The sequence below is a fragment of the Corvus moneduloides genome, chromosome Z (assembly GCF_009650955.1).
Source record: "Corvus moneduloides isolate bCorMon1 chromosome Z, bCorMon1.pri, whole genome shotgun sequence".
Lineage (NCBI taxonomy): Eukaryota > Metazoa > Chordata > Aves > Passeriformes > Corvidae > Corvus > Corvus moneduloides.
Window position 1 is genome coordinate 69,256,395 of NC_045511.1, and position 19,928 is coordinate 69,276,322.

Consider the following 19,928-nt stretch of genomic DNA (forward strand, 5'->3'; position numbering starts at 1 on the left):
AAATATACATATGAATGTGAATATATTCCACACATTTGTAGTCTGGAGAAAAAAGGATACTGCCTTAGCATGTCATACAAATGTCAAGCTCTTGCTTTTTTTGTGGATCAGGTACGTCTGCTAAACTTTATCACTCACAGATATCTGTCCACTATGAGTACTGACAGTTACTTCACCAATGCAGTTGGATAGATTAAATATAGATATAGAAACACATAGATATAGACAGATATAGCTGTATAAATATAGGCATATACACATAGATGTGTGTATATATATATATATATATATATACACACTCACATCTAAGGTTTATAGAGAAACAGGCATATGGAGGCAGGAGGTACTTAAAATATAAATCACATAAGGCCACATGGCAATAAATAGAAGGTTTAATTTTACAGCTACAAACATACATCATTTTCTCCTGAAGTCAACAAAGGAACAATTTACTAATTCTGATTATGCCAACTGTGATACACAAGTCTCCACCCATTCCTCCCCTGCCCCTCCCACTCTGACAGTTGTCTTCCTAATCAGTTGGGAAGGCTCAACCAAAAGCAGTGCTCCTTCAAGAAAAAAGACCAAACATTTGCACGAGCCTCTTGATAACCACTTAATACCACCAATTCACTGCAACAGGAAATGAAAAACCCAAAAAGCCAACTATACTCCCTGTAGAGTTGGGACTATAGAGAATTTTTAAATACATATCATATTAACACATAATCTTCTAGCGTGCATATATAGGTGTTTGTATATATTTGTATATAAAACATACATGAGTATATACATCACAGAATCACTTGCGTTGAAAAGACCTCCAGGATTATCAAATCCAATCTTTAACCAATCACCACCTTGTCAAAGAGACAGGAGCACTGAGTGCCACATTATCATTTCTTGAACACACCTCCAGAGATGGTGCTTCCACCACCTCCCTGGGCAGCCCATTCTGATGTCTAATCACCCTTCTGTGAAGAAATTCCTCCTGATGTCCAACTAGAACCTCTCGTGCTATAGTTTGAGGCCATTTATTTTCATCCTGTCCCTTGCTACCCGGGAGAAGGGGCCAACCCTCTTCCCACCACAGCCTTCATTCAGACAGTTTTAGAGAGCAATACAGTCACCTGAGCCTCTTTTTCTCCAGGCTAGGTGCACCCAGATTCCTCACTTGCTCCTCAAAGAACTTACTCTTGTTCCCCAGCTCCATTCCCTTCTCTGGCACTTCATGTCTTTCTTGCAGTGAAGGGCCCAGAACCAGGCAGAGGATTCGAGTTGTGGCCCCACCCGTGCCAGCACAGTGGGACAGTCTCTGTCCTGTTGTCACATTATTGCTCATCCCAGCCACGTGCCCTTGGTGTTCTTAGCCACCTGGGCACACCTGGCTCATGTTCAGCTGATTCATGTTCATGTTGACCAGCAGACCCAGATCTTTTTCCACCAGGCAGCTTTCCAGACACTGCCCCAGGCTGTGGCACTGCAGGGGTTATTGTGACCCAAGGGCAGTACCCGGCACTTTGTCTTGTTGACCACTCCTTTGGCCTTGGGCCATGAATCCAAACATCCAGATCCCTCTGCAGAGATTTCCTGCCCTCCAACAGATCAACACTCTAGTCTAACTTAGTCTCTCATCCACAACCTTATGGAGGATACAACAGATTCCCTCATCCAGAGCATCAATAAAGATGTTAAAGAGAAATGGGCCCAACACTGATCCCAGGGGGACACCACCAGTGACCAGATACCAACTGGATCCAGCACCGTTCACCATCACTCCCTGAGCGCGGCCATCCAGCCAGTTCTTAACCCAGCCAAGAGTGAACCTGCCCAAGCCATGGGCTGCCAGCTTTTCCAGGAGTTTACTGTGGGGGACAGTGTTAAAGGCCTCGCTGAAGTCCAGGCAGACACATCCACAGCCCTCCCATCATTCACTAAGCAAGTCACCTGGTCATAAAAGGAGATCAGGTTGCTCAGGCAGGACCTGCCATTCCTGAACCCCTGCTGGCTGCACCTGATCTCCTGTCCTGTATGTGCTGTGTGATTGCACTCATGATCTTCTCCGTGACATTCCCTGGCACTGAGTTCGGGCTCACAGGCCTGTAGTTCCCTGCATCCATCTTCCAGCCCTTCTTGTGGATGGACATCACATTAGCCAGCCTCCAAATCATCTGGGACCTCCCCAGTTAGATGGGACTGAAGATCAATGATGCAGAGCAGCTTGGCAAGCTCCTCCACCAGCTCTCTCAGCACCCTTGGATGAATCCCATCTGGTCCTGTGGACTTATGAGTGTCTAAGTGGCTCAGCAGGTCACTCCCTCCCACCTCTTGGATTGCACAGGGTCTGTTCTGCTCTCTGTCCCTGTCTGCCAGCTCAGGGGCTGGTTCCCTGAGGATAACAGGCCTTACTGTTGAGGTCTGAGGCAAAGAAGGCATTAAGTACCTCAGCCTCTTCCTCATCCTCAGTTCCAGTGTTTGCCTCTATATCCAATAAAGGGTGGAGATTTTCATTGGCCGCATTTTTGTTATGTATTTATAAAAACACTTCTCATTATCTTTCACAGCAGTGGCCAGATTAAGAACTATTTGATCTTTCACCTGTCTAATTTTCTCTCTACGTGACCAGGGACATCCTTGCACTCTTCCTGAGTTGCCTGTCCTTTCTTCCCAATGTACATATATATGTACATATGTGCGTGTGTGTCTATATATACATATGCAAACATAAATGCAATTGAGACTTTTTAGATATGCCTTATAGACCATTATAATCTCCTTCAGACCCTAATGCTAGATATCCAAGCCAAACCATCCACATTCCCTTTACATTTATTCACTCTCCTTTCTGATCCACAGACATAGACTCAAATTGTCTAACTTATTTGTCCAATGAGATTAATCCCAGACCAGCTATTTCCAGAATGTGCATTGCTTGAAAGCTGTTGCTCTGTTTCGGATCTGAGAAAAAATTGATGGGCCTGAATGCTTGTCTGATTTTGAATATCAACCAGCCTGCAAGAAGAATGCTGCTTCATAAATACTAATTTTGATAAAAGTGCTGCAGAAGTATTATTTAAGAATCACAAACTGTGTGAGGGAGGATGCCCACACATAAAAGAAGAGGAAATCAAAATGAAAATTCTCCAAAACAGTCTCTATACTTGCATGCCTCATTGACTGAGACAGACAGGGTCTAATATTTCATAATACTTAATTGTTCTTAGGCGACAGCACCTATCAATTAGAACCTAGAAATATTAATCAGGCTATCCTTCAAAGCATTGCTGAGAAGCAAATGAAATAAATATTTTCTCATTTTTATGAATGAGAAAGTTGAAACCAAAAGAAATACTGGGAATATGCCAGGACCCAAGTTCCAGACAACCCAGTCCAGAATCCTATTCTCCTTTCAGCAGAGCATGTTACTTTATTGCAATGGCAGCTCCTAAATTACTTCAGTTGCAGTAGTTAGCACTTGGTAGACTTATAATGTAGGCAGGCACTTGGTGTCTTAGTTTAGAAACCATGTAACAGAGGCCATCTGTTCTCTTCACTATTTTTAAAGCAACTTGTCCAGACTCAGGTACAAAATTTAAGGCGGAGGTGGATCTAATTTCTTGGAAGGCATTCACCTACCCAGATTCTGAGAAAATCTCCAGGCTGCCTAGCTTCCTCAAAACACACCAAAAAGTGGAAAAGCAGATGAGAGACTTCATATAAAAAATAGCACATATGTGTTTGCTCCCTTAGAGAACTGCATTCTTCCAATATGATCCTCATGCTATGTGTTGTTTGCAGCAACAACTGTTCTAGAATGACTGGTTTTAAAAATCACATAATTTTTAAGTCTCAGCTTAAGAGCAGTAAGAATAATTTTTGTAAGGTGTATGCTAAAGACACCTCACTTTTCTGTAGCACTGAGTAATCAAGGAGGGTAAAATGTATAGTGAAAAGCAAAACAATCTCATATCTGCAATTGCAAGAGTAAAAGTTCATGACTGTACTCTGCTCATTTGATGACTTTTTCTGAAGTGCTATGTGATCTGCTTTTGCTTCTTGCTTCATGAAATATACTTCCCCAAAAGCAAATTATACGATTCATATCTTTAAATTTACTACCTGTGTGGAATTTAAGAGTCCTGCTAAACTTAGAAAAAGTCAAATAATGAGCATGCAATACAATCCTACATTTCAGTTATGCTTAAGAACTAAGCACAAAGGTTGGATGAGGATATCACAGGCAATAATTTTGCATGCTTATTCATCTGACCCAAAGATGCTGGGTTTTAAATATTTTTTTGATAGGTCTAAAGAACTGTTAAAAATTTTATTTCTTATGCATTAGTGGAGAGTGCTTCTCCTACTAATTCAAAAATCAATTTTTCTTTGGACCTCTTTAACCCTTCTGGCAGTTGTCTTTTAGCAGGTCTAGAAGTTAAAGTTCTAACTTGCCTCTTAGTTTCCCAACTTTGACACTTCAGGTGTGAGAACAAGAGGTGTTCTTTGAACTAAATTTTATTCACCATTAGTGTAATTAAAGGATTTGAAGATACTCCTAAACTTGGACTGAATTGGACAAAACTAAAACCAACAGAAAATGGAAGCATTCTGCTTCAATAATTTTGAAGCAGTAAAAAACCTTTTTTTCTCCTCCTTTTGGAATTGTAGAAAATTTGTATTAATGGTTAAGAATTATTAAACCTCTCAACTGAAATACAATATTATGAACACTTTGTTTTATTTTAGTCACACGGAAAAATTTATATAAATGTTTTTTTTCTGTTACTCTTTGATGGTTTAACTAGCAATATAAAACCCCCTAAACCACAGACAAAACTCCCCCACCCAGAAACTTGCAAATAATCTACTGCTGTTTTATTAAGCAAGATGGTAAAAACATATTACATGCAGAACCTCATAGGAAATCAAATCCCTGTACAATCATGTATTCTCAGAACTGGATGATAGGCCTTGCCCAAAATTTTATTTGTTCTTAAATGGGAATGCATTAATCACGCAAAATGAACAATTACTCTTTCTGTTTAAATGAAAAGAACACTGATAGGTATTTTATGTTTCTTGCAGTCTGTTCCTAGCACACTACTTCAGTCCTAAAGGATCATATGTTCTTACCTAAGCCATTCTCATGGGATAAAAGTAATAATTTCTAATGCTTTACTTCAAATTACAGCACTTTAGTTACCATCACTCACAAATCTGAAGCTGCCCATCAGCCACCAGCCTCCTAATCACACATCACTTGTTATCACTTCTAGAACAATCTGGACCACCCTATCCCTGTCCCTCACCCTTTTTTTACAGAGAGTCAGTCTTGTTCAGAGCAGCAGAGTGATTCCATTCAGTCAGTCAGTTTGAATGGAAAAATCAAGAGTATTTGCTCTTCTGTCATCTTCCTTTGTCTTCTAATTTCATGTGCTCTTCAGAGCTCCCTTATATGCATGTAAGAAGGAAATTGAAGAAATAGGACTCAATCAAAAATAATCACAGGCTCTTCTTTTCCTCCTGTCCCTTTTCCTCCACTATTGAACTGCCATCCTTTTTTTCTAATTGTTTTCAAAAAGCCAACAGGAAACTTAAGCCAGTCAACATTTTAGTAGATGACTTGGCCCACATGTGGTTATTTTTATACTGAGTTACTCTCAGCAAAGATCAGATCTCCTGCTGTAGGAGCACTCTAACACAGATAGTTCTGTCCCTGTGATAATAATTACCTCTCCAAATTGGACAGACACAAGCAGTGGCACTCCTTAAAGCATTGTCTCCCATGTTCTCATTTATACAGAAAAGCTCAGCTGTGTAAGAGGATTACTTGTTTTCATAGCAAAACATCCCAAAGTGCATCAATTACACTGGGAACAACTCAGCTCTGTGAACTGCTTAACCACACTGCTAATATAACCAAGGGTGCATTAAGCCAAGCTATTGCTGATGTGAAAACAACTTACATAACTATAGTCTTTTCTTCTTTGCCATTTTTCCTACACTTCAACAAAAAAAGGAAAAAATCTGTGTTACAGTAACTCTACCAAGGTCTAAACTGACTAGTTTCAGACACAAATAAATAGACCTAGCATAAATGTGGCAATTGTGAACATGAATTAATTTCCATGAAGGCAAAAAACAAAAAGCAGAGAAATATTTTTAAGAAATATAGTTCTTCCTAGTGCATTTCAGGATGAGAATTATAGGACCGTATACTCCTAAAACATTATCTAAATCAATGGCATAATGAACTGATGAAACCTCAAAAATTCTCTGCTCTTCCATAGGAAAGGCAGACCATAAGCTGCAGCAATGCACATGCTCTGCTTCTTCCAGTGCACAGATGCAAATTCAAAAGCAGCACACACAACTGAATCTTTGTGCCAGTTTAAACCTTGGCTTACGTTCAAAGATGACAAATTAATGCCAACATTTTACTCATGTGAAACCCACTCATTACATCTTGCACTGAGACCACCAGTGAAGTCACCATTTAGACATGTTTATACCTACCCACCCATCCTTATGGTTCTACAGTGAGCCTTCCTGAACATGATGGAATAATGAATGATCTAACACTGGAATAAACTGAATCAAAATCATTCATGAATAAATATCATGTCCATGCCTCACAGCTTGCTTGCTTTCTCTCAGACTTCTCTTCCCATCCTAAGAATGTGAGCTGCTCTACCCTGTGTCCCACACTGTCTTTCTGCATGAAGTCTCTCAGTCCATAACTTGCCTTTCCTCTCCTAGTGCCTCTTCTTGCTTTCCACCATCTATTTTTTGGAACACACAAAAATAGCTGTAGTATAAGTGTGACATATATGGAGCTCTAAAAATAAATTATCGTCTCAACTGGTTCTCTAGCAATTTCATAGCGGTAAAAAAACCTCTACAAAATATTTAATTTTACTTGGGTTTGAATTGGTATTTTAATCAGTTTCTGGAAGAGGATTAATTGTTTCATGGCATTTTTTGAGCAAAACAACGTATTAAATCAAAGAAAAAACACTGAACATTTAAATAATTCAAGGTGTCCTTTTTGGCTTTTTTTTAGTGAAAGAAAAAGACATATTTTTTCTAACAGGTTTTTTCCAAATCCAAGTGTATACATACACCACCAGCTGAAGGTACAAGCCAGATTTGTGGGGATAAGGCATTCCCAGCACAGTACTGTTACCTCTAACAGCTGTTTTAATGATGAGGAGCCAAAACTCACTCATGGAAAATACAAGCTTAGCAGGGTCCTAAATCTAGCACATTTTCCCCACGTGAATAAACTGCACCAAAAAAAACCAACAAAAAGCCAACCCAGAGAAAATCCCAAACATACTCCAAAGCAAAACAAAGCAAAACAAAACAAAAATGACTTACTGTCTTCTTCAACATTTTGATGGCGTAAGGTTTCTGGGTCCCTTTCTGCCTGCATCTGTAGACAATGGATGTAGCCCCACTAAATTAAAAAAAAAAAAAAAAAAAAAGGAAGAATAATTGAGTTGTACATACAACTCTTCAAATTTGTCAATAAACAGAGTTTCCTACATTTTCTACTCCTCCCAGTTTGGGCAAAACAACCTCACTTTTCCCCACAGATGCAATAAACCATCCCCCCCAAAACCCAAGAAGTGTCAGAGCTTCTCTGTGTTTAACCAGTGAACGTCAGCAGTTACTCAGCCAACTGAGGTTGCAAGAGTTTAACATCCTTCTTGGCCACACCTCTTCTGTCTCATGGCAGTTCCTCGATGTTTCCTCAGATAATCAAGCGAACACATCTTGCCTTTGGTAGGGCAACACATCTGCAACAATTTGTTACCTTGTGGGGTTTTTTCACTAATTGTTGATGGCAGCAATGGTGAGACAGAAGAGACGGTTTTTGCGCTGCTCCTTGCCCAGTGGCCCAAACAGTCAAATTTGGCACCAAATGGAGCAAGCAGCACTTTGTGTTAGTTCAGTGGAAACTGGTGGGACTTGTTCACAGCAAAAGTGGACTGGGCTTGTATCTTCAGTTTGCCTTCAAGGTGTAGTCACTTGAATGTGTTGTCTGAGCACTCCTAACATAAAATTATGGCTCTGCTGGGTGGAAGGCACTTCTCTGAGTGGGAAGTTGGGCCAGATGGTCTCCAGAAGCAGGTTCAATTTGCTGTGCTTTACTTGTTACTGTCATGGAAGGACCCTGTACTCTATGAATTACTTAAACAGAGGTGAAACCTCTGGCAAACTCATACTGGTTACAAACCATTCAGATACTTTTGTATTCTACCACAAAATGGATGCAGTGAAGCACCATCACTGAATTTAAGGCATTTTTGGAAGCTTCCTGCCCTCAGATTTGTCACCTACTCCAAGACTCATCGCTTCCAAGTAGCTGCATATTTTTAAGGTAGAGGGACTGCAGTTATCATATATGACCTCCTGAACAACCATTGCAGAACTGCATACAGCAATTCTGCAGTGAGCAAATTCCCATACATATCACATTCCATATTGCACTCTGAAACAAGAGAAACCCATCTCAGTAACTACAGGAGACAAGCAGAAGCTGCACAGTGACAGGAGCAGCTTTCTTTTAAGTAGTAGAATGGCATAGCTATGCTCGACTATAGGATTAAAGCTGTGGTGCAAACTTCATTATTCTGGGTGCTGTACAAAACTGCCATGGGTGCCCTGCACTTCTCCCTCCTCAGCACAGGCCAGAGAGGTGCCAGACAAGGCTCTGAGTGGGCACGTCCTTATTTTCATAAGTACATGAGTGAGCACAAGAACTGGCATTTGATTGAGATTTATTTCAGAAACACCTCTCCATAAGGAAAGGTCACCTGTGGCAAGGGTTATGCAGCTCAGTCATCTGAGGGCTTTTCTTCACCACGTATAAATTAATCTTCACTTCATCTCAAATGCTAAAATGATTAGTCTTTCATAAAAGTATATTGATAAACGTGTGGGAGTACTGAGAGCTTCAGTGACTCCCAGAATCATTACATGAATTTAATTAGATCTCCTCTCCTTGGCCAAGTCTCAAAAGACTCTATTTAGCATGAAGAAAAAATATACCACATTAAAAAAACCCTCACATCTTTTACATCCAACAAAAAATGTTAAAAGATGGAATTCTAAGAACCTGATGTGATAAGCTTTATTTCTCCAGTATTTCACTGCAGGATTGCAATGGAGAAGTCAGTGCACAAACTGCAAATCATTCCTGTACCCCGCTTCACATATGTAGAATGCAGTATAATTATTAAACTCATTAGTTTACATATGTTCTTACAAAGTAGGCAACAAACCTTCTAGAAACAATTGTATTCGGGTGAGGGCAGAATTAGATAAGCTATCCAGCTGATGATCCAAATAAATGGAAGACCATTCCTGTGCACTCTTTCCTGTGCATTCTCTTGGTGTTCACTGCTGCTGTGGCAATGGAGCACAGTCTCTGTCTCTCAGCATTTGCTTTACCATTTGCAACCTGGTACTGCAAAATCTTCCATGTGAATAAGAGCCTAGCCACTAGAACACCCCAGATTATTTAACTGGCTTAGTGATGAGACGGACAGCTACACAAGCAAGGACAGATAGCATCACACCACCTTTAACAGTTCGTTTGACTGTGCCCAAAACTGGAAGACAGGCAGCAAAATGCTTGAAAGAGGTGTAAGACAGCCCGGAGAGAATATCCAGTTGAGCAGTTTGACATCAGGCACATTAGTCAATATTCAAAACACACACAGAAGAGCTACTTTAGAAATTATTCTCTATTGTACAGATTTCTGCATATCCCTGGAGTCCTCATTTGGTGCAAAATTGATGACAAGGTATTGCAAGCTTGGGAACACTTTGAAAGAGTTTGCTTTTGGTTTATGTGGCTATGCCCAGCTCTGACAGACTTTCTCCTACCAGACAGGAGAGAGAACATCTAACATGAGCTGACAACCAACACTGTTTTCCTCTTCCACGCCAGAAACCCGTACAGGAAATCAGGAACAGGATGGCAACCTTCTCACACCACGCCTGATGCAAAATGTAGCAGAGAGCTATTCCAGTATGGACCTGATTCCTTGTTTCTTTGGTGGTAACAGGATATGTTTGCTTCTCCACAGTTAAAAAAAAATAAAATAGGGAAGGGGTTGCTAGCATGTGAGTGTGCAAACAGAACTGCCTCATGCAAATCAGAGTGGTTTGCTTTGCTTCCTTTTTTGGCTCCCTGCTGGAGCTTTCTGCTGAATCAGCACATCCAGCTTTCCTGAGACTGTGTGACTTGGAAGGTCACCAACTGGAGCAATTCAAGCTTTCATCACCAAAGAGCAGTGGGAAGATTCAGCTGCAAGACTCTCATGTGAAGCTGAAACACTCAGAGAGCTGCTAATTGTAGCCTCTTGCCCCTACCCTAAGTTTTTTCAACCTCAAATCTTGACTGCCCTCAACCGGCCTCTCAGAACGTCCTCCGGAATCTGCAGCAACTGAAAACTTCATTGATACATTTGGTCAGAATACACAAATGAACAGAAACCAAGAAACCTTGTGGCAACATGCCACTCCCTCAGGCATGGAAATTATGGCCAGACAGGCAGACCACAAGCTTCTCAGTGTCCCACTCTCTGCAGGGGGTGTTTGATTTGTCCGAATGATAAATAAATAGTGTTATAGAAAGAGATCACCTATACTCAATGGTTAAGGCACTTATTTGATAAGCAGCAGACAACAACTCTAGAGAGTGTTTAATGCTATCCCATTACAGGTTTAAATGGGAGAAACTGAGAGGGCCCTGAGTCCAAACAGCTGATAATCACTTGCAGAAGTACATTGCAGTGTGTGACAGACAAGTGACCCATTACCAATTCAGGCTAGAAACCAGAAATTATGTCTCCCATATTCCACAAGATCACTCCCTATACAGTGTTTGCCTATTTAAAACGGATTCTGTCAGCTTTTGCCTCTTTGTATTTAGTGAATATATACAAACACAGCTACCTTCGCATATATGTATATATATATATTTATATGAAATATTTATTATATTTGTATATGTAAGTGTGTATTTATTTACTTCTAACAAAAATGAGGCTTAAAGGAGCATCCAGCTGCTGGTTTTTTGCACCTTTGCCTGGAAACAGTCTACGTGGAATCAAAATATAAATTATTTGAAGTTGGCTGTAACAAGAAATATGGAGGAGAAAAACATAGGCATATTCTTGGAATACAGAGTTGACCAAGCTAGAGAATAGTAATTAGGATTGTTGAAAATATTGTCATTCTCCTTTACTGGCACATGTGTTTCTGTCTGGAAAGCTGCTTAATGATTCCGTTAAAGATTTGCTTTTGAAAGCCCAGGTATAACTGTGAACATGCTAAACAACAACAACAACAACAACAGATCCTTTTACTGTGAACATGCCACATGCTCTACTACAAAAATGTGCTTCTACATCTACATATATATATGTATATATGTATCAAACTTAGAAAAAAAATGAAAATCATGTATGCATCTTAACTATTTGGTCATAATGGACAACAAGAACACTCACTTTTGTGATGCCACCTACAATGAGGACAATGACAACACATGAGAGAGATCGTGATGTCCTATGCGTAAAATGTGTCACAGCTAAAGCACACACAACTCAGTATTAGCACAGAAGTACAAATACTTCAGTGACATGATAAATTCACTCACCCATTAGTTTAGCATGTAGGTAAGTACCACAAAATACATCAGAATAGACTAAAATTCAATAACTGACCTCTGCATGTGTGTTGTTTTACACACAAACTTGAAAAATGCTTTCAAAATATTTAAAATGTGCAAAACCTTCTGGCGCTTCCGCATCCCCTTCTCAATAGACAATTGTTTAAGCATTCTAGATTATTTTCCTTACTACAGGTGTTACCGAGTTCCCAATTATTTCAGAAGGACACTGTTTTAAATGTTAGGCAACAGCACCATAGTGCCCTGCCTGTGCTAAGGACTCCAGACTGCAAAACTGAGAGAAAAAGCATGGCCACACTTCAAATACATGCAGTCAAAAATAGTGGCGTCAGCACAGATGGAAGGAAGGCAGGGATGCCCAGGAGGGGTGTTAAGGAGGTGGAAGTGATCAGGAGAATTTGCACATAAAGGAGAAAATGGAATTTGCAGGATCCTGCAGTGGAGCCTGGCAGAGAGAGAAAAGACATAACAAGAAAAGACAGAATTTGACCCAGTTTGGAAAAAACATTTCTTCCCCAAAATCCACAAAAAGTGTCTGCCTCTGAAACAGGAAAGGCAACCAAAATGAAATGCAGCCATATGTTTACTTGACTACAGGTAGGTAATAAAAGTAAATTTCTCGAGCTGCAGGTTTTAAAATAAACTGATACTCATTGCCAGTAATTTCACTGTAAGTAGGAAATTTGGTCTTTTCGAAAGTAGGTCAGCATTTCCACACCATGCCCACTCATCCTGGTTTTTATATTGCCTTTTGAATCAACTCATTACAAATACACTGCTCAATGTAATCGCCTGTAAATTTTATTTGGATTAAATTCCTTAAGTTCTGCATTGATTTTTTTAAAAAATAAATCAGTTTGTGCTTTGTGCAGTCAAACAATGGTTACACAATCTAATTTGTCCAATAAAAACGGGCGAAAGAATGATCGGTCCCAAGAAAACTGTACCTGGTACAAAGCCATGGAAATCTGTGCTGCCAAAACTGCAGAAAGAGATCAAAGTCCACTACAGGTTGCCACAAAGAATACTGATATCTTTGTACCATTTACAGAAGTATAAAGTTAAAACACATTAATTTACTCTTAGATATACAGTAAAAGGTCAAAATGGATTTATAGAAATGAAATTACTATTCCTAGACTTCAAAATTAAACATCCTGTTTGAAGTTAAAAGACTGGACAGAACAAAAAAAAAAAGAGAAAATCTATTAACGCTAAAAATTAAATTTAGTTTAAAAATGCATATTCCATGGCATTACTAATATTTCCTTCACTTTAAAAAGTACATACATGTAAATTTGGAAATCCTCTCAACTTGGTTTTCATGTGGAATTATCAAACAATTTTTACAGTAGTCTGACAAACAATTCATAAATTACTCAAATCCAATCTCAAAGCTTCTTCTAAATATCAACATCTACATATACAGACAGGACTTGCAGGCAATTGCAAGCAACTGCAGCCCTCCCTTTACCCTCATTATTTCATGACTTGTAAACAGAATGGAAAATTTCAAAAAACATATATAATTTAGGAGTAGCAAAAAGCCTTGGAATTCCCACATTCTATCAGGAATAAAACAAATATTTAAAGAAGGCAAGGCTAGTGGAAAAAACGTACACAGTTCTGAAAAGGAAATCTAATTCCACTGCATTCCAGAGTTCTGTCCGGTTTGATTTTGAGAATGAAAACATCCATACTTTGCAGGTTTTGATTTCTTTTTTTAATTTTTGGGGGTTTTTTGTTTTTTGGGTTTTTTTACTTTTTGACTTTTAGCTGCTGAGTTGACTTTCTAATATATAAGGTGAAAAGACTTTTTAGCAATTGTTCAGGCTGGCCTGCAGAGGCAATGCAATAGTCCAAGATATTTTTTATATTCAGCCTTCATTGCATTCAACAGATAAAAGGAGCCTTAGATAAGGACAACAAAACACATACACTATTTTTAAAAAACTGTAATCAAACTAGTGCTTGCCAATAGTCTTGGACCTGTAACTGCCACAGATAATAATTTATAGAACTGAAATTCTCTTGACATGGGGTAGGTTGGCTGGTGAAACACTAATTATAATGCAGCAGTTCAAGTCACTCCTGCTGTGGTGGCTGGACCAGCAGTTGATAATTCCTGCTGGGGCTGCAGCAGCATATTTCTAACTTGGTTCCAGCAGGGCTCCTCCCTCAAGTGTTGCAGGAAATTTATAGAAAAAGACCTCTATCCCACAAAGAGTCTAAACACATTGTTACATCTGACGCTACTGCCTTTTTAAACCACAGGAGTTCAGTTAGAAGTCAAATTAGCTGCATTCTTTCATATTCATATTAACATTAGATAATTTCCTCCACCTCAAATGCTACTTCTTAAATTTCAGTTTAGCTGAAAGGTAAATATTAAGGACCAGAAAGAGACCACCAACACTGAGTCTGGCTTCCCTGCCTTTCACTGACTGAATCAGCTGACCCCAACGTACTAAAAGAACAAGAATCATTATCTCAGGCATTAATTTGAAAAGCACAGACGTAAAACTCAAACTACACTGAATTCCAGAGGTTACTGCCATACCATGAGTAGATTGCTCCCCTTGGAGTAACCCAGCTTCCTGAAAGTTGGTTCCTGAACCAAACTTCAGGTATGATTGCTGAAATACAGATATGAGGTGAAGATTTGAACACTTTGTACAGCCCTGTGTAAGAAAAGTGTATAGAAAATACCTTCACCATTTCTTCTTTTTCCTTTAGCCCCTCTAAAATGTTGGGTCAGACTGCACATAGGAAGAGCTGTATTTCTAAAACATTCTCAGTAGGAAACTCAATTTCTTTCTGACCAAGTGAGAAAAAGACATGTCACTTAAACTTGGCTGAAACTGGACTTGTAATAATGTGGAGTGACTTTTCAACATGAAGCTCTTGCAGTCCAACAGACCCAGAAAGTGATCTTGAATATTTTATTTGGGAACAACTTTTCTTTGAGACTGCTCTTCTTTTTTCAGGGGCTGAAGAGTACTTAGCTACCTGTGTTAAAGCAGTTCAGTGAAATGGGGAGAGCAAAGAAAAGGGGGTGAAGAGTGGACTGAGATAAGCCATTCACGTTTTTGTCCTTGGTACCAAACTTTGGACACAGTGGGACAAATTTTCCAACTCACATGCTTACACTACCTGCGCAAGATGCAGACCCAGATCCTTAGATTGGCAGTCTCAAGGATTTTCTCACAGCCACAGATGCTGTGCACACACTTTCTTCTTTCCATGACATGGCCTGCCTGGCTCCTGCTGAGTCCTACACAAAGCCTGACAACTGAAACTATCCAGCGACCTCACCCCTCCTGGGAATACACATGCCTTATTTAAAGCACCATTTAAACCCCTGTCTCACAAGCAGCACTTTCCCCCCCTCCTCCTCTTGAAAGATACTGATGAAGAATAAACATGATTTATTTAAACGTAATGAAGAGTGTTATGTGAGGAGAAAAGAGCCCTGAGCAGTAAAAACTTTGTAAAACCTCCTGTGCTGAGAGCCCTTCTTTCCTGGGCCACTGCAGAATTACCTGCCTGGGTTTTTTTCCTGGTGACATATTCCTTCATCAGGAAGTGTTTTAAACAGCCTGCACTTTGAACAGGTGTCAATGTCATTCATTGCTGCTCTTCATGACAATCTCCAGATGCAGGAGGCAGACTGGCCTTTGCACTAAAAGACAACATGTAGCAGCATGAGCATGCAGACACTCTGAACCTGGCTCTCCTGGTCGAGGGAAGGGAAGCAGTATGGAGATTTCCGACTTTTAACAGCTTGCTCTGTACATAGAAAAGTAACCATTTGAAATCAGACAGGGAAAAATTAATGACTATTCATGTTTGCACATCTAAAACTAGCTTTGAATAAACTTTACAACCTGTGAGTTTAGGCCTAGTCATTTTTTGGGGATTCTGAAAGCTCTTGTACCCATGCATATCCTCAACAGCCCTCTTTTTGGTTAGTTACACAGCTTTCTCCTTGGAAGTTTGTGTTGTGCTGAATCATCAATTCCTGTGCAGTGTCTTCTCTGAAATAAATTGCTTTTGCCAAGAAATGTATGGCCAGTGCCAGCCCAGGATTCTTTACTACAAAGCAACAAACAAAATTTTAATATATGTCAGATTCAAAAGTTCTTGTGCTTTTTTTTTTAGCTACTCTGTGTATTTTCTTCTTTAAACCTGGTGGGGCAGACATTTCTAATCATACGCTATAAGACTAAAAGCCAGGCAACGCAAGAGAGTTTGGAGGAATATATAATACTTTGCCATTACTCCCTAAACAAATATGTGTTATAATGTTTTCTATATTCTGATCATACTTACATATATTCTCAAAATATAAACTGAAATAGCTGATCTTCCATAATAGAGAGCACTTTTAGTCTGTCATTTCTAGTATTTTTATAACAGTCAGAAAACCTAATTTGCCATTATCATAACAATAATCTGCAGACTTAATGCTTGGCTGTAATTTCACTGCATTAACAAGGCTAGAGAAGAAAGATGAAGCTGCCACAGAGAGAGGTTATTACTACTTACAAAACAGAAAAATATTCTTGAGAAAACGGAGAAGATGGCCTTAAGGCATATACTCTGATGCAGGTTTTGTCAGTGGGGCTTATTTACATCAGAGTGACAAGTTTTGCAATCCTGCCAAGCCTGGTGACCAAATGTCAACTTACCGCAAGTGTGGGGGAGGTTTCAAGTCAGGTCCTGTCTTCCAAAACTGTGAAGACCAACTCTTCCAGCTTTAGTTCTGGTGGCTGGGAAAGACCTAAGTAGGTCTAGACCTTCCCTAAATGCTGGATTTCTTCCGCATGCACAGGGGAACAAAGCTGTATCAGTCCTCAGCTCCCCTGCAGATGTCATGGAGCCCTCCCTAACATCCACCCTAGCCCCAGTGACAAAGTGGGCAGGAAGTTGGGATCACCACGCTCTCCTTCTCAGAGACACAGGTACACCATGCAGGACAGCAGTGAGTTGGTCTTGCCTGTCAGGTGCTCTACAAGTTGCTCCATCACTTCCAGTCCATCAACAAGATTGGGGAGAAGGGGGTAGGAAGTTTAACAGAAAAGGTTGTGGGTTGAGATGAGGACACAGAGATCCTTTACCAATTACTGTCATGGGCAAAACTGATTTGGTTTGGGGAAATTAAGTTTAATTATTGCCAGTTAACAACTGAGTGGAAACTGGAAAGAAAAATGTTACATCAGGATGTATTTTAATCATATTATCTTCATGCTTGGATGGGAATGTTGTGCCTTTGTGGGTGTAATTATTTATTTTACAGTGGTGGGTACAGCAGAAATCCAAGAATATCAGTGCTGCACAAAACATTGTGTGACAGGAGAGGTGGTCTCCCTGTCCACCGGACAGGCAGAACCCAAAGGCACATGGATCAAGCAGGCAGCATGGGGTTAGGTTTAGGCCATGAGCTCTGAAGACAGAAAGGCAGATGGGATATCCCAAAAGTGTCTCAGGGAAAGAAAAATACCAACAACAAAGCCACCACCACCAAAAAACCCCCAATCAACCAAAGCCTGACGTAGCCCGTGCACTCAGTTCCAGAAGGTCTGTGTTTCTGCTAGTCAGCAGTAGTTTTGCTCCAGTTTTCCTGCTGTGTTGCTACTCTTTCCGGTTTTGGTGCTTTATAACTGGACCACCACAGGCCACGGAATTTGAAAACTGAGTGTTTTGTGTTGCTTGTGTGAGATGGAAGGCAGCAGGCACAACAAAGGCCGGAGGTAGTAAGGTGGAAGGCACTGGGAAGGATTTTGTGAAGCAGATAAACGTTACAAGACAAGACGAACAGAATTAACAGAATCAAATGCCTCTCATCATAAAGCTGTGGCCTGTGTGTGTCTTCACTTGCTGGGTTTTGTTTTGCCTTAGTTGTAGCAGTGAGCACCTGACTTGGCTGAGCTCCTCCGGCCTTAGAACTGCTGGGCAAGAAGGTGCAGAAAGGACCAGGGGTGACTCCCAGCTGCTTTTGTCATCTAATGTGGTGTTTCTTTGGCCAGTGGCAGTGTTAACCCTCAGTGCACAGGACCTCTGACATGATCTTTAGCAGCTTCAATTCAAAGTTAAAGGAAAGTCTCTTGCAAAGCCTTCTTGCAACTCCGTCTTTAGAAGCGTTCATGTCAGCAGGGACTCTCATTTCTGGAGCTATGAAGGATAACAAGTCTGAGCTTACAGTTTGCAGGTTTGACTGACTTCCCCACATTCCCTCCTGAAAAGCATTTGTGTACTTGGGAATTTAGCACGGTCACATCTTCTCCAGATCTTTCTGTAACACCAACATGGAAGTTTTGACTTCCACAGATAAACTAAGCCCTCCAGTCCTTTCTGCAACAGATACAACACCAACTTTCAAACCTGAAGCTCAGTCTTTTCTGCATCAGCTACCATCTGGAGCAATAAACTATATAAAAAAACCTGTCTGTTCTAGGAAAGACTTCCTGTGTCTCAGTCCAGTACTCCACCAAATCCATACTCACCTGCCCATAGTCACTCTGAAGGATAGCAGGTGAAAACTATGATATTCCTCCCAGAAGTTTCATTCTTCAGCACTCTGTGATGAACATCGCCCAGTCACCACTGACATCAGCAGTCTGATTCAAATATTCTCACACCTGCTGTAATAGGGCCTTTAATATTCTATTAACCTTTTACAAGGACCTCAGCTCTCTCCACACATTTTCGTTGCTAGTACTCCCTCTTAACTAGAGAACTTAACTTTTTCTTCTTTTTCCTCTTCCCCCATCACATTTTTAAAAGATGCTCTTTAGTAAATTTAGTCAACCATGCCCTTCAGCTTTCTCCCTTCTTAGGGATACTGCTGTGTATTCTGCTCTATGTTGCCTTTTCTGCTTTTTCTGAAATTCCAATTTTCACCATTCTATCATGACAGCTCCCAGTGCAGCTAAACCTACAAAAACTTCAACAGGATGTTAAGAATGTCACAGAAACCATTCTCAATAACCATGATCACAGACCATCCTGATAATTAGTCACACACACCTAAAGGCAAATGCATGCATGCTGAATTATGTTTTCATGAAAGTTTTACCACTACTCAGTGCTTGAAATGAGGGAAGTCTTTTTTTTAGTTATGAAGTTATCATTTCCAAGGAGAAGATTCCAGAACATCTAGTCCATGAACATCTTTTTTTTTTTTTAAGTTCTCTATATCAGTCACTGATCAAGCCAGTGTTTAATTGGTGATGCTAGAGAAAGGCTGCAGTTTCCGTTTTTAAATTACTGAGGCTTTCTAGCTTTCAGAGCTGCTCTGTAATCCAGGATAATGAATCTCATCTAATCTGTGTCAGTCTGTACTCCTGTACATAAAGACCTCAGCACAGTGATGTAATAGACATTTAGAAATAAATTACTTCTTTCATGTTCTCCCCATCATGCTGAAATTTCAAGCACAGGGTAGTCCAATGACACACCTGAAGGCTGTCCCTTCCAAACTCCACTGGAATATAAAATAGAATTGCAGTTAGGCAGTATTTGCAGTATGGCCTATGTAGGATTTACAGATTCACATTTTTTAAACATATTTTTAGAAAGGTTCTGTGGGTACCTTCAGAGAGTGGCTCAAAACAGAACATGCAGTCAATTATGGCCATGCTCCAGTTCATGGTCTTGTAAGCTCTAAGTGGGTGGCAGCCATGCAGATCAGCTGTCCGTGCCAGCGAGTGGCTGGTGTGTGCCCTGCACAGCAGAGATCCCCCATAGGCACAGCTCCAGCATCCACATCAGCCACAGGCTGGGAAAAGAGCTGTGATGCACCAGCAGTGAGGAAGGTTTGGACATGGATCTCCAAAGATCTTCTGTTGTCAGACAGGCAGGTTCTTTTGTGTCCGTCAAGACCCCTCTGTGTGCCCTCATCTCTGTGTCCCTGAAGACCCCTTTGTGTCCCTGCACTCTCCTTTGTGTCCTTGCACATCACTTTGTGTCTCTGCACACTACTCTGTGTCCCTGGAAACCACTCAGTGTCCCTGGAAATCACTCTGTGTCCCTGCACACCCCTTTGTGCCCCGAAGACTGGGTGTCACATTCACACACAGAACATTCTCCTCTGCATAAGAACCAAGCTGTGAAAGGCATCACGTACTTCTGCCACCCCTTCCTACGATTTCCTTTCTTGATTCTTGGAGAGGAAACAACCTTAATGAGATCTCAAGTAAAGACCAACTCTGCAAAC

The 19,928-nt window shown here is 40.4% G+C and overlaps 1 protein-coding gene across 1 annotated transcript in view; it reads right to left on the reverse strand.

Annotated features, from left to right (window-relative positions):
• Positions 1 to 19,928, reverse strand: part of CAMK4 (calcium/calmodulin dependent protein kinase IV) — a 146,979-nt gene that overhangs the window by 82,085 nt on the left and 44,966 nt on the right. Inside the window, exon 2 of the mRNA XM_032095631.1 lies at positions 7,381 to 7,459. Coding sequence (XP_031951522.1) covers positions 7,381 to 7,459 — 79 coding nt within the window. The remainder of the gene's footprint in view (positions 1 to 7,380; positions 7,460 to 19,928) is intronic.